General features: G+C 40.8%; 1 protein-coding gene across 9 annotated transcripts in view; it reads right to left on the reverse strand.

Annotated features, from left to right (window-relative positions):
• Window positions 1-1,387: 1,387 nt before the first annotated feature.
• Window positions 1,388-26,135, reverse strand: part of kif1b (kinesin family member 1B) — a 64,783-nt gene continuing 40,035 nt past the window's right edge. For 6 of the 9 annotated variants that reach the window (XM_050063926.1, XM_050063922.1, XM_050063925.1 and 3 more), the window contains 27 exons: window positions 23,946-24,051; window positions 22,680-22,828; window positions 21,328-21,506; window positions 20,992-21,129; window positions 19,358-19,609; window positions 17,455-17,573; window positions 16,981-17,066; window positions 16,579-16,708; window positions 16,094-16,247; window positions 15,171-15,261; window positions 14,954-15,072; window positions 14,734-14,789; window positions 12,841-12,949; window positions 12,060-12,126; window positions 11,858-11,942; window positions 10,760-10,865; window positions 9,211-9,325; window positions 8,537-8,670; window positions 8,367-8,428; window positions 8,124-8,269; window positions 7,687-7,947; window positions 7,509-7,580; window positions 7,262-7,383; window positions 7,012-7,164; window positions 6,550-6,742; window positions 4,793-4,911; window positions 1,388-4,665 (listed from right to left, as the gene is read on the reverse strand). In XM_050063926.1, coding sequence (XP_049919883.1) covers window positions 4,623-4,665; window positions 4,793-4,911; window positions 6,550-6,742; window positions 7,012-7,164; window positions 7,262-7,383; window positions 7,509-7,580; window positions 7,687-7,947; window positions 8,124-8,269; window positions 8,367-8,428; window positions 8,537-8,670; window positions 9,211-9,325; window positions 10,760-10,865; window positions 11,858-11,942; window positions 12,060-12,126; window positions 12,841-12,949; window positions 14,734-14,789; window positions 14,954-15,072; window positions 15,171-15,261; window positions 16,094-16,247; window positions 16,579-16,708; window positions 16,981-17,066; window positions 17,455-17,573; window positions 19,358-19,609; window positions 20,992-21,129; window positions 21,328-21,506; window positions 22,680-22,828; window positions 23,946-24,051 — 3,366 coding nt within the window. In that variant the 3' untranslated portion in view covers window positions 1,388-4,622. The remainder of the gene's footprint in view (window positions 4,666-4,792; window positions 4,912-6,549; window positions 6,743-7,011; window positions 7,165-7,261; window positions 7,384-7,508; window positions 7,581-7,686; window positions 7,948-8,123; window positions 8,270-8,366; window positions 8,429-8,536; window positions 8,671-9,210; window positions 9,326-10,759; window positions 10,866-11,857; window positions 11,943-12,059; window positions 12,127-12,840; window positions 12,950-14,733; window positions 14,790-14,953; window positions 15,073-15,170; window positions 15,262-16,093; window positions 16,248-16,578; window positions 16,709-16,980; window positions 17,067-17,454; window positions 17,574-19,357; window positions 19,610-20,991; window positions 21,130-21,327; window positions 21,507-22,679; window positions 22,829-23,945; window positions 24,052-26,135) is intronic. The other 3 variants (XM_050063929.1, XM_050063928.1, XM_050063927.1) reach the window with 1 other exon arrangement.

Raw genomic sequence — 26,135 nt, forward strand, 5'->3', positions numbered from 1 at the left:
CATACTATACTATGACATTTTTATGATTTTTTTGATGACATACTATACTATGACATTTTTAACAACATTATTATAGTATATACTATAATTGTTATTAACTTTTAAATGACTTTAAAATTTCATAGGCTTACTGTATTATAAATTCACATATTGCATACTACAATATGACTTTTTGTTATGACATTTTATTCATTACAGTTCCTTATTAGTTAGTATATTATGACTTTTTATGACATAAACATACTACATTATGAAATCATTCATGGCATACTTCACTATGTTTTTTTGTTATGACAAACTAATATGAAATTATTTATGGCATTCGATACAATGATATGATAACCAAACTATGTCTTTTTCATTACCTGTTTTATGATATTTTTGATTAACTATGATGTGGAAATTTGAATGATACTATTACTTATTTTAAGACATTTTTGCAACATACTTTCTATGAGTTTTTATGTGCGTCTTTTTTAATGGCGTTATATACAAAGAATTTTGACTTTTTTTGTGACATAGAAATAAAGATAAATAAAGAAATAAAGATTGTTCTTCTGTATTTTGGTATGTGAGGTTTTATTGAAAGAAAACTGGATGAAAACCTTTTAAAACCTATCAAATTTACATGAAATATAAACAAATATGAATTAGAAGATACACCGTGTAATTCAGAAGTAAATTATCGTAATCAATGCTGGATTAGGAGGATTTATGTTTCATAAAATGTAAAAAAAGAAAACGCCAAGTCATTTCTTTTCCCCAGCAGAGATCTTTAACTCATACAGATAGTCCCAGTCTTCTTTCCATGTGGAATGGGATTTCACACAGCTAATAAACCATGCCTCATGTCTTCCTCTAATGACTGGAAATCTGTGGCAGATCACACAAATTTACTGCACTAAACCAGTTTAACATCAGAACGTCTTTATATGCATGAGAGGCAGTGAGGAGGAGGAGGAGGAAGTGGTGTTGGAGGAAATAATCAAGAGTAAAAGTTCTCTATGAATATATGCATTGTAGAACAACATTATGAGATACTAAGTCTATCGTTATGTTTTAGGAAGACAAAAGCATAAGTTACTTTTTTAAACTTTGTACACCAAATTTGAGAGATAAATCGAGTTTGACTTGACACACAGACAATTACTCGTAAACTTTATTCTAAAAAGTCAAAACTATGAGCCAAAACTTTCACTTCCTACTAAGTTTGAAATTCCATCAGTAGTTTATTCTCCTCATTTTCAACACATCTAATCTAATCTGATCTAATCTTGGCAGAGATGCTTCTGTAGCCTGCAGGTATCAAGAAGTTGTCACATATACACAATGACACCTGGGGACAGGAGTCAAACAGACCAAAAAACACAAGACAGGCAGGCAGGTGTTGTTCTGCTAATGCACAGTTTGTACTTTTTATTGTTGCCTCATTCACTAAACAGTTCAATGGTGCAAGATTACCATACACAGAATTAGGATATCTGCATGACACATCTATGCTATACAGCGAATGGATTATAATTATTACAAATACAGTAAACATATTTACATTTTAATTCAAGCTCCATACAACACAGATATTTACAAAATAAGTATGAAAATGAAACCAGTCTGACAAATAATGTACAGTGTTGATGTCGTGGGTTTGTTTGTTTGTTTGTTTTGTTTCGTTCGGTGAACAGATCCATAGGGAACGCAGTTAACTGATATTAATTGTCAGAGGGGAAGATGGAAAATATCATGGCTAGTTTTGTTTCGAAAGGCATCAACGGAAAAAAGAAAAAGTGTTGAGGTGAAGAAAGACACCAGCACAACAATAGTATACTGTCATTTTAGATGTCACTAGCTACTTTGTATTATATTCCCTGATATTAGAGAAAAAACAAAATGAGTTAAAAACCACCCTTGTTTTGTTATAACTCAAGTGGCTGGCTAGCATGAGTCGTGAGTAAATATTCTTCAAATCAAAAAGCAGACTGTCACTCAAACCACTTTCTACTAAAGAGGAAGCACTAATGTAACTCACCTCCCCTGAAAAAGATGCGGCGGGTTACATTTTAGTTCTCTTTCTAAACGATGGAGAAACACACACCTTCGTAGTACATTCAACGCTCCCCCAGTTCGGACTGGGAGAGGCTGCCACACCATCATTTGGTTCACTCTGAGTAGAACAACTAAACCGCACAGACTTTATTTGATCAGTTAGTTGAACCTTTTATTAATATGTGCAAAGAGCTGCAAACTAATATATACATTGCAAACAATAAATACACAATCCAAAATAATAGACCTCTGCAAATTAGTCAGTGAAGTGAAAATGTTTGCTCTGACAGGTCTTCGTATCTCTGATATCTCTTACAGTACGCTGGGGTTAACGTGAGGTACGATGCACTTGGAGCCTTGGTCAGTGCATAGATGCTTTTTCTCTTTAAGACAAAACATTTCTCAGAAACACTTCAGCAGGTTTTTGTTTCCCTGACCAGCAGGTTGGCCGACCCGAGGGCAGAGAGACGTCTGACTTCCGAGGCAAATGTTTTCTGTCTTTACATCAGCAAACAATGAAGATGCATCACCAACTTGTAACAGGCGATGGCTGCCTCTGTTTCAACACCTTCAACCTTAATGTCTCAGTCATGACACAGCAGGCGTACAACTGGTTGGCTGGCCAGTTTTTAATGCCCGTCTGTGCTCATCACACTTTTCTACCACGTGAAGAAACAGAGGCATAACTCATCAGGAGCCAAATGTAGCAGCTGTGATGTCCAGAGCAAATATTTTCATAAACAATATCAGAAATAAAACCTTTTGAGCATATGTCGTCCCTTTAACATCACTTTCCTTCTCTCTCGTAAACAGCTATCCAGTGTAGCCTCGATATGTGCTCTTATCCTGATACTCAGAAATAATCTCGGACTCATCCTGTGTGACCTGCCCTCGTCTTGCTATAGATATGTGTTAATGTGCAAAATAAGGTTAAACACCAGTAGAGCTGGTTACAACTTAAGAAATAAATGCCCTCTGTAACATTTCATATAAAACTTCACCGTGGAATGGTTAAAAGCATGATAGAAAAAATGTTAATCATTAAATTAAAAAAAGGAAATGTCAACCTAATGAGAGTTAGAGGAGTTTCAATTCAAAGAACACAAGTAGAAAATGAACACGTGGTGCTGCTGAACAGAGAGTACTTCTCTTGAGAGGTTTTACCCGACACCGTCATGACAGCGAGGGGAGTCACGGGCTGGACTATTCAGTAACTGTCCTGCAGGCAATGTGCTAGCAGCTGCTTCAATTATCTACTGGCGTCAAGACTGGAGCATTGCAACTTCATTCTCTTTTCTTACTTCTTCCTCCCGTTTCACCAGGTTTTTGTTTTGTCTTCAGCTAACTAAATGTTGAGACTCTCTTAAAGTCTGAGGCTCAATGTGTAAGAAGAACTGCGAGAGGAGCTGAGAGGAATGTCTTAAATGAGAGCTAACTACCACACTGATCCCAGAACAGACTGTATGTACAAATCATACTCTCTCCTTGGAGGACTGTCCGTCTTCCTCCTCCTCCTCCTCCTCCTCTCCTCGAAACCCTGTTTTTTTCTCTTGAGATGTAATAGCAAAAATGACAGGGACGAATATCTACTTCTGCTTTTCACTGCTAAGATATGAAATAATCTTCATACATGTTTGCATGTATTTTTGATGTTGACACAAATGCATGGCTGACGGCACTATTGGGGGTTGGCGTTGGTGAATATGCCGAGGAGTGGGGTCTAAATATCACAAGGATGACGGTGGAAATCCAGCGCTGCCCTCAGAGCTCACTGAGCCGGGACACGTTTTTCAGACGTAACATTTTGTTTCTAAACGCCATTTAGCATATGGCAGGGGGGAGCAAGAGGCGGCGGCGGCCTGATGAGAATCTCACAAGGAGAAGAAAAACCTATGAATTCATTAGCAGCAATAGATCTTGAAGTAGCCTTGCTTTCTGTAGCAGAACGTAAACTAATACATCGCTTGGATGTATAATTTTTCCTTCATGGTTTCAACTGTATCAGACTTTTAATAATTATTTTTTTGATTAAGCAAACCTGGTCTTCTCCTGAGGACTGCTGCAGTTATCATGCGGGCATATTAAAAAAAAACTAAACATAAAAATAAACTCTTCTCGGGAGACAAATAACACTGATAGAGACAATTTCTTTACAGATGATTGGCAAAACTGAAAATTAGTGGCCAGAAAGAACAGTTTTCTGAAGAATCGTGCACACACAAGTAGACTATTACAACATGCTACTAGTTAGGGAGTTAGGGAATGACAACAAAGCGGAACAAAATTAGACCCAAACATTGTCATAAAAACAAAAACACAAAAAGCTGAGGAGGAGGAAGGGAGGAGAGATAGAGAGGAAGAAAGCTAAGTTGGCAGAGGGTTGTTGGAGGGAGAGGGGGAGGCAAATTTTTCTGGAACTGAAACTTTTAGTCGCATGAAAGGAGACTTAAGCCACAAGTCTACTTACAAGAGAAAACTGTCAAGAATCACAATGATTAATAAGTGTTAACACTTGGTATGTTCAAAAGGCTTCCCAGAAACAGTGGAAGCCGTGGTTTCCCGTGTGCCGGTCCACCCGCTCAGTTCTTCATTAGGCCACTGCGCCTCCTCGCCAGCTTGGATCTGTGGGAACAGGATTTTATGTTGTGAAGACACGAATGTGGTTTCTGAAGAATGTAGAGTTTCTTCCTGCTCAGGGTTGTGTAAGAGAATTGTGTGTGTGTGTGTGTGTGTGTGTGTGTGTGTGTACCTTATCGTTCCTGCTAACAGGGGGTTAAATGCGTAAAGCCAGTCGTTCATGTCTTTCTCATTGTTGGCCTGCAGGAGGATTCCTCGATGTTTTGTGCACACTGCAAATGTGTTGGGAGTCTGCAAAATAAACAACAAATATTGGTCATGCTGCACAGCTTTGGGGTTTTCTATCAAACTAAAGGATAAAAGTTTTTAAGAGCTGTTGTCGATGTTATTTTTTTCTAGGGCTGCACCATATGAGGAAAAGATCTGAAATGTGATAACGCTGAATGTTGCAATAACAACATTATGTGCTATGAATAAACAGATATTAAGGTGTACTCAATTCTGAGTTCTGCTACTTTAACCAATCCATATCTTTTATTGAACACTGACATGATCACAAAGGGCACCAAAAAAAGGAATGATAGTTACATTCAAAGTGCAGTTTTCTACTGATACTCTTTCAACTTATTAAAAATAAATCCCTGTATGCAATATTACAGTCTTGCAATGTGTATTGTGCAAGTTTACACTGCAATGATGAATAAAGGTCATATTATATTGTTATTCCCCTTTTTTGCAAAAGAGACTGATAAACCTGATGTGCAGTTTTCTCATATCAAGAGATAGAAATGTATTCACCATAGACTGTATATAAAGACGGACAACATGTCTCCGCATCCTCCCACTGTACAACAATAAAGCTAAAATATCCCAGACACGGCCACCGTCATCTTGCGCTGGTGACGTCATTTGGAGCCAGAGGCTGAATCTGAATGTCAACCCTTCGGACTTGCAGCCCTTGCAGACTTCAGTTGCATGTAGTGTGACGTATTTACTGTTAACACGTGGCCAGAGACTGCAAGCAGCTGATAGACAGCACTTAAGACGTTTTAAACGTTCAACTATCGCTGCTGTCATATTCATATATATGTCATAGAAGGTAATGAATAGTGCCTACTCCTCTGTCCCTGTGGATGACAAAATCTAAATCCCAAGTCTAACCTTTTATGTGACTGAACAAAAATGTATTAAGACATCTCTGTATAACATACAGGCTACACGTTTAAAAAGAGAAATGTTTGCAATTAAAGACAGGACAATGAGTCAATAAATTGGGTATTACTGACATAAGAAGACCTTCCTTTGTTGTTTTTCAGCCAATTTTTTAGCCTATTACACTGCACAGCCTGATCTGCTACAATAACAAAATGCATTTTCAGTCCCTCTAGAGCCTAGACTTAAACATATTTCTGTATCATGATGTGGCTGAATATTATTTCTGGCCTTCACAATTCAAGTAGCATTTTAATAGACCTAACTATCAATAACTATTTTACACATTCATAAGTTTTTTATTTTTTTGGAAAAGCAGCTGAAATACCCACAATGTCATGTCCATTTTGTAATGAATTTTGGGTTATTAAATCAGTAAAGTCTGCTGAAGTGTGCACACCAAGCGGACTCTCTGAAAGTCTGTAGAAAGTCTGCTTGTGGCCCCTTGTTGACTGGTTGAATTGTGGATTTGGAAAGCACTTAGCACTCCAAGACTAAAATTACAAAAAACATCTTTGGGAAAAATTCATTTGATGTGTACTTTGACTTTTTAGTTTGGTCCTGCACTGCAGCCAGCCAGCAGTGAGCGATGGAGATGTTTTGGCTTCACTTTAAGGAAGCAGTCCAGTTGTCCATCTTTATGATAAAGTCTATGGTATTTACTGTGTAAGTGTCATGTTGAGAAGCAGGAATACACTTGAAGACTTGATACTCTACCTTAAGCATGGCCTGCTGGTCTTCACTGTATTCCACCTGTGCTGTGGAGAGGTTGAGGACGCCCCGCTCCACTGGGTCCTTGTCGCTGTTGTAGATGAAGACGTAGGGCCGGCGCACGACCACAAAGTGCTTCACCCACGAGTTGGAGCGTGGCTCCATGAAGCTTAGGAAACCTTTCTTGGAAACTACGGATCTATAAGGAGCAAGAAGAAAAAGAGAGGCTGTTTTGTTTTCCTGCAGAAAGAAAATTAGGTTTGCTTCCAGCTGAAAACACCAGAGATCAGAAATCAATTCACATTATTTCTGCTTGGATTGGAAAACAGGATTATTGGTTTGTGTTTGCTCTGTGAGATGCATCTCATACTGACTTTCTAAAATTACATCACTGCACATAAAAGTGGAAAGAAGAGAAAATCTTTCAGACGAACATAATAGCAGAGGAGCGAACATGTCAACACTCACCCTGGCCTCATTTCTTCAATATCAGGCACCAAGTTGAGGAACTCGTTCTTCCCAGCTCGTGCTAAGTAGGAGGTCTCCAGACTGGGAACCATCGGGAAGTTTTCATAGTCTGAGCAGGAGGGACTGGAGGCACGGGAGCTGTTCTCTGGGGTCCTTAGGAAGAAAGTGCGCCAAGTTAGCATCATGCTAACAGCCTGTGTATCAAATCTACCACAATGAATTGAGTGTTGAGTGAGAGTAAAAGCCTTACTTCTGGTCTATGGAACCACAGCGGGAGTCAGACAGAGAAGGGCAGGTGGAGGAAGGGGTGAGAGTGGCGCTGCTGAAGCTGGTCACTGATGGGTCACGTCCCATTGGTGAGATGTCAGACAGCTGAGGGCAAAAAGAGCATGAAACAGTTGTTAGGCAGAATATGAGCACTGAGATAAATCTGAACCAGACAGCGTGAACATATTGACTACTTTTAAAGTGCATCGTTTCTTTCAGTCGTTACTCACCTTGCAGTCACTGATACTGTTGACCACCTGGTTATATTCACTGTTGAAGGTGTGTGTCAGGAGGCGCAGGCACTACAGAGAACAAAGATGAGGCTTATCTGTTAGAGGAGGAGAGGAACTCTGCAGCAAACAGTAAATCATCACTGTCAGTATCCCGTAACACTGAAGGTGCTCTCACCTTAGTAGCCAGCTCCTTCTCACGATCCACCAGGCTCTCAATGTCGGTCGAGTCGTAGCCGCTGCTCTCGCTGGGCGTGATGGCGCTTTCAAAGGTGGTGCTGGAGATCTGAGAGGAGATGGAGGTGGAGGTGGAGAGGCTGTCTGAGCTCATGCTGGGTGACAGCAGCTCGCTCAGGGACTTGGTGGTGGGAGCTGTTCCCACTGGAGCCGAGTCTCCCAGCTTCTCCCTTAGCAGGAGCAGGTGGCGGGTCTTCTCCACCTATGAATGACAGGGGCGGAGTTAGGTATAAGTTAAGTTTCCATCATGTGAAAAAACTTTGACAGAAGAAAGTGGGTATTTTCTCTCAGATGGGGAGACAAAGGAAAGATTTGAAAGGTCAAAAAAGAGTGGGGTTTTTTTTAGCTTGCAGGTGAGTGTGATCTTTAAGGACCCACTTCATGCAGCTGCTCCATTTTCTCCAGCTCCCATTGGTGCTCCAGGATGAGACTGTCTCCTCTGGGCCTCCAGCCGGCCAGGTTCTCCTCCCCACGCACATAAGCCACTGATGTGTCCAGAACCTTCCTCCTCCTCCGCTGCATCCCTGCTCAGGACAAAAGCACACATTAGGACAAGGCTTTCGGAGGAGTCATGATAAACTGGCAGCTTGTCTTAAAACATCTGATGATGTTGTTGCTCACCTGGGCTTCCAGTGTCAGACATCTTGCACAAGCTCAGCTCGTAGATGCCAGTGACTCGATTGCTGTAATGAACCAGAGGAGATCCTATTTTAGGGTACTGTATGGCTATAACATGATCCAGCTGTCTTTAACTTTGGGTGAAAGACATTACCACAAAATGGGAGTCTTACCAGTCAGGGGTTTTCGAGTACCCACTCCCAAAGAGGTTCCTGAGGGAACGGGGAGGGGAGATCTTTGCGTCTCGGGAGTAGAAGACCATGCAGATGTCTTTGGTAATAATAGCAGGCTGGATGCAGTGGTCCAGCTGTGAAGAGGAGACACGGCAGGTATGTTAGATACGTTGACATACGGAGGGGTAAACAGATGCCGCATTTCCACTCATGGTACCACTCGACTCACTTGACTCAGGTATGTTCTCTGTTTTGTTTTCTACTGTGGATAGTACCCCCTCAGCGTCGGCGGCATTATCAGCCGATTGCCATGGCAATGCCACATAAAACTGCTGTGACATAATCTTCAATACGTCATTCACTGAATCCTTCCATCGGCAAACATACAGAGGGACATCTGCACGTCATCAATTGTACGGCATAGTTTTGCGAGCCGCCATTTTAAAAAAATCTGGGTTGAGTTGGCTATTTTAAAATGGCATTTTTATGTATGAACTATACAGAACTAATTGGTCATATGTGCGGGTGGTGAGGCAAGAGTGGTATTGCACATCGTGGTGTCGGGGCAGGAGCAGGTCTTGGACATTAAATCTGTGCAAGACTCTGCCATGCAGTAGAAATAATTCCATGGAGATGAATGCAAAAAGGTACAATACAGAGGAGCAATGACAAACCTCCAGATATGCAGACAGGGTCATATAAATCTTCTCTCCATATGGAGTGACTCGGTTTAGCAGGAGGGAGTTGTGCAGGGAGCTGTCCCACACTGCCTCGAAGCGGTAGAATGTCCTGAAAGGGAAAACCAAAAAAAATCTTCAATTATCGACAGCGAAATTTACTTACACAGTGTTATCTTCTATAAAGTCCTGCTTGGTGCTTTGTTAACGACAGTGTGTGGGATCTGTGTGCAAACAGCAGCAGTGATAAAAGTCTAATTTTGTAACTGACCAAACAGAGAGTCAGATACTCTGTTACTGATGCGGTGGAGTACAACTATGACAGTGAACACTGCAGTGATTGAAGTGGCCCTCACACCTATCCTCAGTCATGACAAGATGTGAGGAAGCACACCGAGGTGAGAGCTTGACAATAGACACAACGTGATCAGGAGCTGCAGTAGTTAACAGAGTGTCAGGAATGTGGCGAGTGCAGCGAGCCGTGTGTGTGACAGCTGGCACAAACCCAAACGGCAGCAAGCAGAATTTACAATGTGTTCTTTATGACATGTTTAAGCTACAATACAAATAATATACCTCATAGTATCAATGTAAAGAGCATCAGACTACTTGACAGATATATAAACCAAAAGAAATACATTAATTTCTGCTGTTTACTGCACATTGTTCAACAGAAATGACTGTTTGTGAGGCTCTTTCATGGTTTTTGCTGTTCCAGTCTTTGGCAGCAGGGGGCAGTCTTACCCACAGACTGACAGCCAGAGCTGCCCTGCTGGTGCCTCAATGGCCTTGGTTGTTACTGAGCTACAACTCACACAGTGAATAACAGCTGAGAGGAAAGCATTCATTTTGAATCTGGGTGCCACAGGAGATCAACATACCATGACACACACTGATACAAAAAGGGTTTTGCATTTGCATGTAAGAGTGCCTTTACTTTTGTGGAACTTAGTTAGAATAGGATTCATTTTTCAGATGCTGAATACTGATGGACATAAAGGCAGACCTAATGCAACATGCCAATAAAAACACAAACTGTGGAGGACTTATTTCTATGACTCTACAGGACTAAAGAGAAACATAAAGGTCTTTCACAGAAGGAGCCTTATGTTCTCTGGTCACTGGTACCTATCAATATCCTTATCAATAGAAAGCCTGAGCACAATCAAGAATCCAGCCGCAGCAGGAGGAAAGAAGAGAGTGCACAGACAAAAAAAGAGAGAAGCACAGAGAGTCAGGCAACAGAGACAATGGAGCAAATTAACAGGAAAATTAACAGCAGTGAAAATGGAGATTCTCATGCAATGATTCCACCAAGCCTTCAGCAAATATAAAGACAAGGACACACACAGATGATACTGTTTCTAATGTTTTTAAGAAAAAGAAATCAACAGTAACATGTGGCAATAATGGAAAAAAACATCAAAACAACTAAGGTTGACATTTGCTGTATTTAAAAAAGGTGTTTCAGATTAGGCTTGGAGTAATAATCAGAAAACAAGCATTATACTGATTATTATAAATAGCCGGTGGGTATTTCAGCTACCTGTTGGAATTGTGGGATGACTTGATGTTCTTGGCAGAAATGATGTTGAGGGACAGGACGGCATCGGCAGCGCTATCGTCCACTTCAGCCTTGTTCCTGATACGACCTGGTGGGACACAGCGCAGCACAACACATCAACATCTTGTCATGGATTATACATGCTTTATATGGCAACTCTCCCAAGAGTAACCCCTTGTTCAGGGAGGGAATGTTACGCTCTGTTCTTCTGCCTCACTGTTATGTACAAGAGGTAAGATCACGTAATGGGGGGGGGGCAGAGTTGTCTCGCCTTGAAGCCGCTAACAGAGGTAGTAACAGCGCGAATTGACGTCTGTGTAAAAGGGAAGCCAGCAGGAGGAGCAGCATTTAGCAGCTAATTCACAGAAGAATAACAGTAACCGAAAACGTCAGTAAATTGGGGAGTCAATGCGGTCCAGGAGCTTCTTACCCTCTGGGCAGAGAACAAGATCAACCGCTATATAACAGGGACAGCAAATAGTTCATATTACCAGGTTAATGTCATTGTTATTCTTTAGAAAGCCCTACTGACATGTATGTTATATGTCCCAGTAGAGGCCAATGCTATTTGGTTACATGTCACACACGTCACGCCTCTTTTGCTTCCCCAACTCCAGATCTCTGAGTTTTAAGGACAAGTAGTTTACCAGTCAGTTTGTCTGTTAACAGCCATGATGTCACAGTGTCCAGCAGCAAGACACGCATGTCTGCTCACTCATGAGCATCTCTAGATAAACATGTCAGCAGCTCAGAGTGTAAAATGTGAAATGTAATTATTTCGTCCATCAGCTACAGCTACAGTATAAACTACTAAAGAGAGAGGCGGCCTGAGGCGAAACAGACGCAGCTCCCCAGACTGGGATTGTGACTGAGGAAATATATTCAGTGCTGCCTCCTTTGAGACAATAAAAGGTGTTGTATAATATTGTCAGGGTGTCCCACTGATTATTCTGCTGTGTGAATGAGGAAACAATCATGTAGCAACACTTGATTCTCTTCTACTGTGAAACAGCAGCGTTTCACATTTCTGGTGCCTGTTTGCTATAGAAAGGTAGTAATCCCTGAAGGAAGACCACTTACCCACGACCAGCTCACGAACATCCTTCCAGTGGAGCTCGCTTCCCTTCTCATGGATGAGAGTCACCGTGATCCTCCGCTGGATCCCCTGCAGCACACATAACAGGAGGTTATCATGTTTCTTTAAGTTAACAGTGTGTGCAATGCCATGAAGGTTATAAATTTAGTGTGTATGATTATTAGGAATTGTGCTGATCTCCAGTACCTGGTGCAGTAGGTAGGTGCCATTGCAGGGCAGTCCTCCGCTGTGATCCACTACAGCCGGGATGTACCTGTGGAAGGAGGGAGGTCACACTCAGTCTGGACACAGGTAACACATCTCATGGTGTTCTTTGGGAGAATTGTATTAAAAAATAATACATTTGCCTTGACAATGGCACACAAAAGGGAGACATGTTCTGGTTCAAAGGCAAATGTTTCAAATCTTCTTAATCTTTTCACAGTTTACACTGACTTACTGTTCATTTGCTGCTGAAATATGCCCTCGTAGAGACCTGAGCTCCACAGACCCTCTAACCTGTACTGAGGCTTACAAAACTCACAACAACTTTTATTTTTATGAACCTGTCATATCAGGTTTTTACTGTGTTTGTGGCCATGGCTCATATCAAGTCGTTGCTGGGAGGTTCTGAAGTCTAAGGACATATTATGCAGGTGTTATGTTGCTAAATATGACTCTTATTGGAGGTACAGAGGTAGATATTTAATGCTTATATATAAATACAGTATTTCTTCATCTTATTCTCTTTTAACTCTTTCATATATTGCTTGCCTATCATCACGTATTGTAATGTGTAATATAAATTTCTTTTGCAGAAACAAAATGAAACTGTTTTAATTTGACAGTATTGTTTTCAACTTTGAGAGCACTTTGAAATGAATCTGAGACCTCACGTGTCTTTTTAAAATAACACTGAACATCAAGTATCTGATAACATTTTACTTGCTGCTGTGTGTGAATATGAGATGAAAGTGTAGACACTCACTCTCCAGTGGGCTCCAGCTCACTGATCTCAAACCAGACCAGCAGGTCGTACTTGCTGACACACTGACCCAGGTTGGACTTAGTGATGGTGTTCAGCTTGGTGGCTGGAACTGACACACACACAGACACACAGACACAGACACACAGACACACAGACACACAGACACAGACACAGACACACACACACACACACACACACACACACACACACACACACACACACAGGGGGTATCTGTTAATTTCAGAGCGGATGAATGAAAATAAGTGACAGACATTAACTATAATCAACTGGTTTAATAAATGGAAGCTGGATATGTGATGTGAACACACTGCAGAAGCCTGGACCGAGCCATTAGCCAACACCTATACTGTAACACCAATATCTAAATGTATACTATGCAGGACAAACAAATTAAAGACTCATACAAAGATAATCCCTATAAATTATCACTTATGACCCACTACAAGTGTGTGGCGTTGTTTTTTTCTGCAGAGACTCTGCCCTCGGCCTGTATTTTCTTTTTATTTTGCTTCTTTCTGGACATTACTATGCACAGCGCACAAGTGAGGCCAAACTCTGGGCTTAATAGAAAGGTTGTGACAAGCTGCTATAGTGTAAGTAGCGCACATCCAAGAGGAAGCTACAAAAATCAAAAACAGCACTGATAAATCGCAGATAAAGCAAACCCGAGTGAATCTGGGGATGGCTTTGACTTTCCATGGCGATACTGCTTACAAACAGTACCTGACAACTCCTACATTGTACACCTTTAAAGGACGTGTTAATCATAAAGTCCATTATTACTGAAATAAGCTGGACACAGACACCAGGCAAAATACAACATGATGATATTCAAACCTAACAGCTGCACATACTGAGATGCTATGAGGGGCTAAATCACAGATTACACCACCACTGACAGCACCCTGCTGTCAGACACGTCAGGATTATGTTCCTGTTGAAACGGGCTAATCTCTGAGGCACACGGCTACATTCATTTGTGTTCAATATGGTTGAAATGAACATTATTCCACATGAAAACTACCGTAATTGGACTGCAGCTGAACCTATAAAGGCTTAAGCCTCTGTATTCTGCTGTGAATGCTATGTCAGGGATCCTCTTGGATAATGATAAATACCTGTTTCATTATTTGGTTTAGGATTTAGCACATGCAGCAGGTTTACCTGAAGGTGTCAGCTCAGGCCAGACTGTAAGCGACAGGGGAGGGCTGGACTGAGCTGACTGGACCTAAATAGACCTGCAGTGAGGTGCAGCACACATAACCACTGCAGAGCTTTGTGGTGCTGCTGCCTGCAGTCTCAGAGCACCACGTGAGCAAAGCACAGCACTAGTCTAATCACTACAACACAGGTGCATCTAATGCCCCAACTACTACAGTGTCTGCTGTACCAACCATGGTGCCTGGGCACAATAAACACAGGGTCATTTGGCACTGGGAGGCAGATGAAGTGAGAGAGCTGGTCGGCCTCGTCCTCCAGACTGGCCACAGCAGTGGAGGCCAGGGCGTTGGCGTGCTCGGACAGCGTGTCCAGCACTTTGCCATTCACATAGCCACTCATCAGGTAGCGGACCAGCTCTATCTTACGGGTATGGTCTGGGGTTTTAGTGTATGATGTTGTGCAAATATTGAGAGATTGGAGGGGACGTGTGAACCAGGAGATGTGGGAAAGGGAGGATGGAGTTGGGTAAGAGGATTATGGATGGTGGGAGAGTGAGACAAAAAAATCCAGAGGAAGCGAGAAATGAAAGAAAAGTGGAAGGACATATGAGGCATGCTGATATAACCAATATGAGCAGAAGAAACATGCTGAAATGAGGGTGACAGTGCAGAACATTCTGCTGTTACACTGTGAGGACATTAAAATCCTTACCTGGTTTAGACAGAGGCATGGGAATAGGATAGTATTTCCTTGACGGTGTTGGAGGACTGTTAAAATGAATGTACAACCGACTTAAAATACAGAAACCAATTGGAAAAATTCAACAAAGTCTATCAGGTGCACCAAATATGAATAATACAGCATCAGAAAAACTTACTTTAAAGTAATACAGCATCTCTTCAGCGGAGATAATTTTATTAACAGCACCAACCTGATCAGGTCCTGGCCATGAAGATGCAGCGGGTGCTGCTGGTAGTGGCCGAACACTTCAAACACGATGGGCTTGCTCTTGATGTATTCAATGAAGGACTCTGTGACCTCAACTGAAACCTGTTCAAACAGTGAAAAACAGGTGTCGTCAAAATGAATTAACATGAAGCTGTCAAAGAGCAGTAAAGTAAAGTATGTGTGAGTGTGTGTGCACTTACGTTCTGGACATGGTAAAAGCCCAGAGGGGCTCCTTTGCCAGTGTTCTTCAGAGGCTCAGTAGAAAAAGCCTCGTCGTGACGATGCAGGAAACTGAAGAAAGAAACATGAATGAGTGTCAGTGTGTCAGTTTTATTTTTAAACAATATGAGGATGTTTCCTTATGGTACTGAGCCAAGTAGAGAGCAGTCATTCTTTATTGATACTGTGAATGCTTTTTTAATTTTAACAATACAGTTGTATGAATCGTCTAATTGATTGTATTTAATTAGTGAACTCAAATAATTTTTAAACCTACTGAGTCACAAAATTTCATGTACATTTATTCTAGTAAGCTGTTTTTAATTATACAGCTTTGACATTAAGATTTAAGTTACTACAGACCAGGGTGTCTACGGGTATCAAGTTAAGTATAAGACTTTTTAAGACCTTTTTAATACCACCTAAATGCAATTTTAGACCAAACTTAGGGCGCAAATACACACCAACAGTGAAAATATACACCTTCCAAGACCAAGTAAACACACTGGTGTAAGTTCAAAATGAACAGTAGAGTAAAATGACACTCATGATACTATGTGTTTTTGCTCCGCACAGAAAGAATAAACTTGTGAACAGGCTGGCTAACAAGGCCTTAATTTAATGACGCAGTTTCATTGTGTGATCTAAATGTGTAGAAGGGGGTGAAAATAGGAGCACTGTGTGCATGCAGGTGTTGTGTTAGAATAGTTTCTCCCATCAACTTTGGTTTGGAAATTCTTGCAGTGACATGACTCAAAAATATTTAGGACCCATCCAATCTGAATTTAAGAAAATTGAATACTTTTTAAGGCCTTTTATTAGGAAACATGTTCAAGACATTTTAAGACTTAAAAGGACGTGAGGCCAACCTGACTGATTCTATTTTTGAGGACTGTGTACTCACTTGAACTGACAGAAGATATCTGCGTACTCCGGCGGGATGCCGTTGGCCTGGAGCACGGTAACACGGAAGGTAAAGATGCTGCCCACTTCCAGCTGGCCTGCCAGACCGTCACCACAACTCAGCTTGGTGTCTGCGATGTTACCCAGCTTGAGGTCTGAAGAAAAGCCACAGGGGAAGGTTAGTAGGACTCGAGCTGTGATTTACTGGAAATCAGCTGCACCTGCGGCTGTGCTCGGCAATCTGCATATGAATTCTAAGCTCGGCACAATACCATCAGACTGGTTTCTGCATATTATCGAGGTTGTGATTTGTAGAAACATTCCTTCACAAAGTAAAAGGAAAAAAACACTGCTTCAGTCTCATTTCCATGACTATACATTTGAAGCCCTCCTTTGCATTCAACAGGACCATCTGCCAAGTGTGTTTCCCATTGGGCTGAGAGGTCGAAATTTACGAGTGGAGAGGTGAAGGTCTGACAGCCGTACCCATGTCATTGATTCTGTTGAGCTCCTCTGAGGGTGTGATGACCTCTGAACTCTGGCCCTGACCCTCCACAATGCGCAGCTCTTCCAGGGACATGCCGGAGCGGGTCATAACCGTGGAGGGAAAGTCATTCTGAATAGACAGATGGAAGAGGAGGAAGACATCAGTATATAGCTGATAGACAGAAAACAAACAAACCTGTGTGAAGGTGTTTCTATATTATTGAGCAATACTGCATGAATAAGGAGTAAGGCTATAGGAGATGAATAAACAGTAAAAAACTTCAACAAAAAACATTTTCCTGTGCTGACTTCATGTTTTAACCCAAATATTATACACCCACTCTCTCACGCAGACAGACTGAAAGTCTGTTCAAAATTTCTTTCATCTGACTCAGGGCTTACCTTTTTGAAGTACTCATCATCAAAGGAAATCTTGGCAGTTCCCGACTGTCTAACTCCTGACCCGTAGTCTGGGGCCTCCTCGTCAGCTACAAAGAGACAAACCATACTTTTATCAGGGTCTTTCACAGATATGGCTGTCTTAAACTGTCAAAGCAAATCAAAAGGAATACAACGAGAATCTAAGGGAATCTTCTCTTTGCCACCAGATCGGCTGCTTTTCAAAAAGTTTTCAAGAGACATTTATCCAGCTACTTGGTTTGAGTTAAATATAATTCTGTATCTGAATATTAGCAATAGTGTATGTCCTTTTAAGGGCTCTTCTCCATCTAACAACCATGTTATTTCTCTGAAAGTTTGTGAGATAACAAAGATAAACAGTCTGCTTCACAAAGACATCACACAGCTGATTAGCAGGACGTAGCCTGTGCATAAAGAACCTCACAGTCTTGCTCATCAATCTCATTAATTACTCACCAGCTATAGCCTGGACCCCCACACGTAGGAAACCACGCACCTCGCCCTTCTCTGTTACTATGGCAACACGGTGCACCAGTGGCACAGGGTAGAGAAGGTTGCTCAGGTACACGAAAGCTCTGAGAGTAAAAATGAAAAGAGAGAGACGTGAGAATCTGAATCTGGCGCAGTGTGGAACGACTGCAGTCTTTCCATCCAGAGGACATTAAAGTTGTTTTTGTTATAGTGCATATTTTGTTTGTTACATAACAGCCATCTGTTGCATTTAATTAAGCCTATTACAAGCAAATTAGATATAAATTTTCAAAAGACATATCAGAGTAGTTACATAGAGACAATTTCCTGATAGCTCTACATTATCTACTGAGTGATAATTATGCCTTACCAATGATTCAAACATCTTTTAATAAGCACAAACATCTCCAGCGTTTAGCATATATTAATGACTACTATAACATCCAATAAAATATTAGTGACAGTTATGTTAAGGAATGAGCAAAACCAAAACAAATGAGAAAAAAGTGAACATGTAATTATAATTGCTTCAGGGCACTGAAATCAGCAGCAGTTTAACCTTCCTCTGTATTTTTAAACTGCGTGACGGGGTGATGACAGATCGCCTGGGATGCAGCAGTAAAGGCTGTAAAGGAGTGGTTTATTGTGTCGTATTATGGCGATGTTAGTCTCTAACTCACACACTCACTGACATTTTGTTTTGTGGGGCTTGATTTGTTTTGCTGCACCCCGGGTGACCCACTCTTTCTCTGTCCCCCCTCCCTCCTCTCCCTCTGCTGGGAGGCTCAAGGCCAAGGCGGGGGAGATATCAATCTGTAAAATCTCTGAAGTCACAGTGACGAGGTAGCTGAGCTATGACTGTTGCAGTCTGGCTGGCTCGTTGCCTGCATTGATCTAAGACTGGCACACACTGTTAATTACTCAGCTATGACGTTTAGAGCGCTGAGGCAACAGCCTCGGTACAACGTGTGCTGTGATTTCAAATGCGGCTGCAGCACATTATTCCACCCTGACAATGAATTAATACAAACACAAAGAAGCATGATTATGTGACTGTCGACTACCAGTGAGTTAATAGTATCTACAATAAATCCCAGGAGCAATGTTAAAACAAACAAGGTTATAAAAACAAATGTCTTTATGTAATGAAATAAAACAAAGAAAAAAATCAAACAAGGTATAAAGTATTAAAAAAAATAAAATAAAATGACAGACAGCTAATCAACTTAGACACAGAGAATACATGTAGTTCACACACAGATGGGAGTTAATACAGTCAGCGCTGTGATGTGGCAGGGGATGAGACATCACACTGGGAGGAGTGGGAGAGAAAGGGATGGTGGCTTTTCAATTTTTAGGAACCGAGTCTAAATTAAAAGTAACTCACACAAAGCAGGCCTGAGAGCACAGAGGCATGACTAATCATATTAAATCCAAGACTGGTCCAATTTATCTCTGCAAAGCTGCTATGAATACACGATCTGATTCTGAAATTATTCTTTCACCAAGGAGGGCTTTACTGATAATTAATAAGGGATATGCTTTTAGTATTTGCTCACATCTTTTTTAAGATTCTGATGTGCCAGAGACCAAAACAAAACCTAAAAGGACATCTTGTCTCGTACAGTATATACTGCTGCCTAAACATCTACTGAACACTGCTGTTAAGTGCAGCATCAGACTGTCCTTCTATTTCAACATCTTCAGACAAACACTTAACATGAATTCATCCAAGCTTGTTTTATAAAATGTTAATCATCACTACTTTGCATTTTTTTCATACTTTTTACAGGACAACTACACTACACTAAACCAAGCCATCATCCGCCCAAACTCATGTCCCAGCCTGCGTGTGGAGGACGAGGGAATGCCACTGCCAGTCACCAACCTTCCCACCAGGATGAACCAGGGGGAGCGGTCGTAGAAGGGGTCCTGGCCGTCGCTGAAGATGTCCGAGCCCTCTTCGGTGCCGGCGTCTGAGCTGGTGTCATCCACGAAAGCCTCATCGTCGATCAAGTCGGACATCTCGCTCTGGCGCTCGTCCGCCATCTCTGTGATCTCCGAGTCAGTGGTGGAGAAGGTAGGTGAAGGGGTGCGGTCGGCCAGGCGCTCGTTAACACAACCGTGGAAGATGGGGGAGCTGAGCAGGTTGGTGGTTTGGGGAACAGTGGCAAGAACCAAGGAAAGGTAACAATGGAGTGATAGAAGAGTTAAACAGGCCACCTCATTAAATATAGCTCAGATGTGGCATTTCACTTTGGCAGTGTTTTCTCACAAATGGTAGGTTGTCTGACAGTTTCCTACAACAAATAAAAAAGAATCATCAGGGGTGTAGTGCTATATGTTTAAGGCCCACAGTGCACCGATGATGCATATGCACTGTTAAGCTGTGGCTCCTTTAAAGGTTATGTGGCCACTGTTCACAGTGACAAGTAAAATATTCTATTTCCTCACATGAGGAAAAAGTGTCATTCCGGTGCACTCCGGCAGCTCTACACCCCTGAGAACCACGTACTAATATAAAAAAGATAAGCATGTTTTTTTAATCATTAAATTGCAAAGTAATTAACCACCAACAGTAGTCGTACATTCATTGGTAAAGATGACACGTGCTTACATTTTTCTGCCCGGTGGTAATTTGATGATTAGCAAAACCAAATCAATTGAGAATATTATTTTTTTCATAATACTACTATTTTGAAGCTATTGCTAATGCAACAGAGGGATTCATTTAATAAAGAGCAGGTATTACAAGAAGCTGCCAGGTGTCACAGCAGTTTATAGAAACATGACTATTTTAGACCAAATTGAAATGCCACTTTAAAAAGGATTAACATATAAATCTTCTAATGTACGCTGGCTGAAAGAGGATGAAATGCAAAATGCCACACAATTCTACGTTATCCAAATCCGCCATGTTGTTTACAAGCTTTTGTATGAACTGGAAGGAATATTGACATGAGAATGGCAACAGACACAGCAAAATGATACAACAGATACATGAAAATGAGACAATTTATGATTTAAAAAAAGCATACAAACAAAAAAATCAAATGTGATGTCAAAACAATATGAATAAATACACAAAGGGTACTGATAAGTGACATAAATTCAAGTAAACCAAATAAAATCTTATAAAATAAAATATTATTAAAAATAATAATAAAATTATAAACATGAAAACAACAAAATAATTACAATGAAAGATTTGTAATGGAAAACAAAAAAACACAAGACATAAATGATGCCAAAACATTTGATGCCACTGATACACATGACTCTGATGACAGAAAATAAATCTGTGGAACAGAATTTGACCATGACAATGAAGAATGGAAGTAAATGCACAGATTCATCTTAAATAAATGGATCACAAAAGCTGACTGAGTGAAGCCACAAAAACAAAACTTGTTACGCAGAACCCAAACAGGCAACAAACAGCATTCAAACAGGATGTTTGATGATTAACCACAGGAACAGGTGCAGTATTGTGTGTATTTTTTCTGTAGTTGTGTTACGTACCTCCCCACAAGTTTAAACCAATGGAAACGGTCATAGAAGGGGTCATTTCCTGTGAGACTGCCCTCGCCATCCTCCTGGTTTGCAGAGGCCATTTCTCCAGCACGGTCATACATCTCTCTCATCTGATCCAGCCTCTGCCTGCAAATGACGACAGAGCGCACTTAACATTAATGAGAAGCATAAAAGCAATATATAGATCACCTAATGGATGGAGGAAAGAGATGTGCACATGCCCATTTCATGATTTATTGTATTTTTTTGTACATTTTATTCTGAAAGTAAAGGCATTAGAAATGATCTGACAACAGGCTGACTAGTTTAAGGAATGAGCATTACTTGAGTTTATCAAGGGACCAGTAGTGCGTGGCTCCGTTCTTCAGGTCTTGAACTTCTACAGCCACCACTGTACGGGGGAAAGGCCTGGAGTCACGCTCTTTCTCTGGCTCTGGCGACAGTAGCTCAGGGGGCAGCGGAGAGTACAGAGTGTCTGTCAGCAAGACAAACTGAAACTGGACCTGAAAAATTGGAAACGTGGTTGGAAAGGGAAGAATAAAATGGAGAGTTTAAAAACCATCAAGCAAAGTCAACAACGAAAAAGAAACACGCATGAGAGCACTGAGCCTTTGTACACAGTTTTTGTCAATTAAAAGCCTCAGGGGACACACACTGTCTTTTCCAGTATGGCTCTTTTTAACTGCAAAAACACCAAGGTTGAAAGGTCAAACAAATCCATACCACCCTCCATTTTGTGGCCTGTCTGTTCCCAGCATCCTCTGGGGGCATAACGCTAAACCAATTAACAACACTGGATATAAATTACAGACGGAAACCAAAAGATAAATAAAATTCTCTGAAAATCTCCTTGTGACAGATGACCCATGTCCATTATCAATCATGCAGCGCCTGGAACTGGATGAGAGTGTAAATCATACTGGTCTCCTGATGGGAAGGGTGGACCATCACAGACAAGCCTCTGGTTCATAACTAATTCAATTTCTCTCTGTGACAATGAGTCAACACTCTGCGTGACGTGAAGGATTGCCCTCTGCAACCTCAAACACACATTATGTTTTAAGATCAGTGTTGAGTTCAATCAACCACTAGCATCACACAGGGCTGAACAGAGATCTCAATTGATCTTGCGGCGTCTTTCATGACATCATTACACCGTCATCTTGCTTCACGGTGGAGATTCCCGGAAACTGATGCTAAATGGCTATGATGTTAAGTCACCTCTGTAAATGTGGCTGTTAGGCAAGTACGATATTGGAGGACAACTACACTTAGGATCACTAATTTACATACGTTTCATTCAGCTTTTAACATCTCTCCTTTATAAAGTCTCCAAATGTTTTTTTTTTTTTTTCACATTTTAATATTTTGTTTTCAGTAAATCAGGTTAAAACTCTTCTATTTTGTGCTACACAAAGTAAGTTTATAATTTCTTTTTATTTTCAAAGCTGGTGAACCTGCTTTCTAAAAGGTCCAGTGTGCAGGAGTTAATGGCATTGAGAGGTGAGGTCGCAAAACTGAATTTTCTTACATGTTAAGCGTGTAGTAGGAGTTCAAAGGCCAATGTAAAAATGGAAATGTCCCTTTGTAAAGCCAGATGCCCCTAAGCCCTACACACTGGACCTTTAACCAATGTAAAACTATGACAAGCTAAACTGAAAAATAATTTTGCTTACTTTCTTTTTTAGCTCCACACTAATGGCATTGGCCTCTTTCAGGTAGACTGCGTTTCCCCACAGCTGGTCACGGAGGGAGGTGAACTGATGGTACCTCCACTTCCTGAAAGCCCACTGAGCCAACTCAAACTCGTGCTGAGTCCACGGCACTGAAGGGAGACAGGGGACACAGGTGATGTTAACATACATGCAAACACCCACCCGCACATGCAATGTAAACGCAAATAAAACCCAAAAAAGACCATACCAGTGGTTTCACTTGTTTTAGCCCAACTACAAACTCTGTGTACTTTACATTACTGCCTGCACTTCTAGATAATCCATCATGTGGAACATTTTGTCATCTTAACTACACGTCAATGTTTCTTGCAAGCAGTGACTGTGCTGAAAACATTTCCTTTATGATGTGTTCAGGGACCTCCACGATAAAAACTTACAGTCGGCTGCAGAAAAGCAGAGTATTCACAAGCACTACTTTAGGAAATCAAACCCTAAGGATAAATAGGGAGGAAATATGGACACTGTGTTGTTTCCACAGTCTGTCATCCAAATGCAAAGCAAAGTTTAGCCTCAGAACACAGAAGCAGAACCGGCTATTGCTCTCAACTTGATTAACAACTATATTCCAATGAACCATTTTATTTCGACTAAACATCGTTGTACCTTGATGGATGAGATGACTTGAAATGCATAACACGACTAAGTTAATCAATTTGATGTTGTTAAAGGTTTGGTGAAATCAATAGTGTTTGTAAACACAGGAGTAAATTAGGACGATATCATCCATCAAGTCGGAGAAAGGCAAAAAGCTGATTTGTCCTCCCTCACTCAAAATGTGTTGTACTTCCTGGAAAGAACGAAAAGACATTTGTATCAGAAGACTGCTTGTTTTGGAAAAATTTGTAGTTAAAGGGCTAAAAGATTAAAAAAATCTACAAGTATGGTCCTTTTCAAAGCACAATGTTTTTTATTATTAGTGGTATGTTTTATTTTAAAGGAATTAGAGGATATTTACTCATGGACTAATTTGACTTAATGCCTTTAATGAGTAATTAGTATGGCAATATTAACAAATCTGAATTAATCTGAATGAAGTTACATTGTTGTGATTATTAAACAGGAAATACTATACGCACATCCTGGAAGTTTAGGCTCTGGACAGAAACGTGGAAGAAAACATACAGTGTATTTTTACATTTGTTTTTTTGGGGCTTCGATACATGAAGTAAAGAAATATCTGCAAGACTTAAGACTGACAGTACACACCTTCCTCTTCCTCCTCCTCCTCCAGCTCTTCTTCATCAGGTGTCTCGGCTACCAGAGAAATAGTCTCCACCTGTTTCTGTAGTTCCTGCAATTTGCTCTCGTACACCTGGACACCGACACAAAGGGACAAGGAAAGAGGACATGGACAATTCTCCATCAGCGGCAACAACAGGTGAACTCAGCCAGCCATCTGCACCACATTCCAACCCAAAATACACAGTGTTACTGCACAGTCTTCACTTTGAAAGTCCATAAGGCTGCTTGTTTTATTTCTACATTCAAGAAAAGTACAGAATGATGAATGGATACATGCAGCTCGATGTGTAAATAATGTGACATGAAAGTGGGTTTACAATTACATACAATGTGTAATTATGTGTAATGGCTCCCATCAGGTAGACACTATGGGGTTCCAATTAAACACAGGAGAAGACTCTTTAATCCCTGTATCAGTGATTCTCCTAAACTCAGGATGTAAGGAGGGTGTGAAATGAAGGGCTGTGTTGCACATATTTGAATACACTTTACATCTGTTACTACACTGTCATTGTATGTATTTTCATGTGCCAGCCTTATGTCCAAGACAAATTTCACTATGTACTTACAACGTAATCCTGAATCTTGAGATTAATTTTGGACTGTTTTTCCTTCTCAGGCCTGCATCAAAGCTTTACATATTACAGTGCTTTTATATGCTGCATATACTGTGAGAAAAACACTGGCAGTGAAAGCTATTGATTACCTGAAAATCTGTGAGGATAAGATATATTACACAATCAATAATCAAAAGTCTACTGTTCATAAGAAAAGCATACAATATAATCCAAAAATAAAATCAGAAATAAGCAAAGAATGAGCAAAAATAATTCTACTTTCTCTATACTAAAATTAAGTGGGTAGCTCAAAACCTTGAGCCGATGCAATGAAGGAAAAACTTTCACTTTTTGAGAAGTTTTTTTTTCTTTCTAAAATCAGTATACAATGTTCTGGAAATGAAACTTCGTGAAACAATGAAATGTCGTATTATATTCTGAGAGAAGTGGCTGGAATGGAAGCGGAGAGGTGCCGGTGGAAGCTGAGTCAACTGAAATCCAATGTGGGGCGCCATCATCATCAGAGCAGGACAGGCTGTGGTCCCGATGACCTCACCCTGTTTGTTCAGTGTCTTCTGGGAAGACAATGCCGCCTTTTCATCTGCCATTAACCTCCTCCCTGCTGAAATCCTACCAACAAGCTAACAGCTGAATTCTCTCCATTGAAACAACCAGTGGAAATACAACAAAAAAATTGAGTTTTACTGAATGGATTCCTCTGAATGAAGCTGCTACTGTAACACAATGTGTATCATAATGTACAGTGTGAATATGGTGTTTGGAGTAGTTTGGCAAATGAGCTGAAAGATGGCAAAAGCAAAATTTAATGCCTGAAGTCATGTTAATGAAGTGACATAAATGCCAACTGATCCAACTCTCCCATGTTGGAAGTATACGTGCCTCAGAACAAAAGAACACTTCACACATCTGTTTCAAAACAGGTACCTAAGTGAGGGCCAAGTAGGTCACAATTTGCAGATAAACACCCGCACACTGTCTAATTTGCAAAATAAATAAATTTATTGCAACGTTGGGTAACTAGACCTTCATCAGGCAAACAGTTTTGTGACAAAGAAGTAGGGAGTGGCTGCGAGTTTGCAACCTACCACATTCCCCACATGCAGAGGGGAGCCATAAATGCCAAACATTAATTTACGATGTGACAATCTAAGATATAACACATGGCCCTCTGGAATTTCTAGAGGCCTTGTTGTATTTATTATGAATTTATATTATATATTTATATATTGATGCCGTTTATTTTTTCACTTGCCCTACAGGTTTGGAAATTTATTTTTTGAGAGTGCAGTTCAACCTTTAGGGCTTTAAGCATTTGTTTATAAGAGCGGACCCGTTTCATGTCAACACTTTGGGGTACCTTTACAACTGCCACTAACAGTATTTTTACTTTAATACCTCTCTATCTCCATGTACAATAGTGAAGATTGTCAAACAGTAAATTGATGTTTGGTATTTATGCCTTCCTATTGCACATGGGGAATGTGGTTGGTTGCAAACATGCAGTCACTCACTACTTAAGAGGGTTTCTCTTAGTCACAAACTATTTCCCTGATGAAGGTCTAGTTACCCAAATGTT

The sequence above is a fragment of the Epinephelus moara genome, chromosome 16 (genome assembly GCF_006386435.1).
Source record: "Epinephelus moara isolate mb chromosome 16, YSFRI_EMoa_1.0, whole genome shotgun sequence".
NCBI classification, from domain to species: Eukaryota; Metazoa; Chordata; class Actinopteri; order Perciformes; family Serranidae; genus Epinephelus; species Epinephelus moara.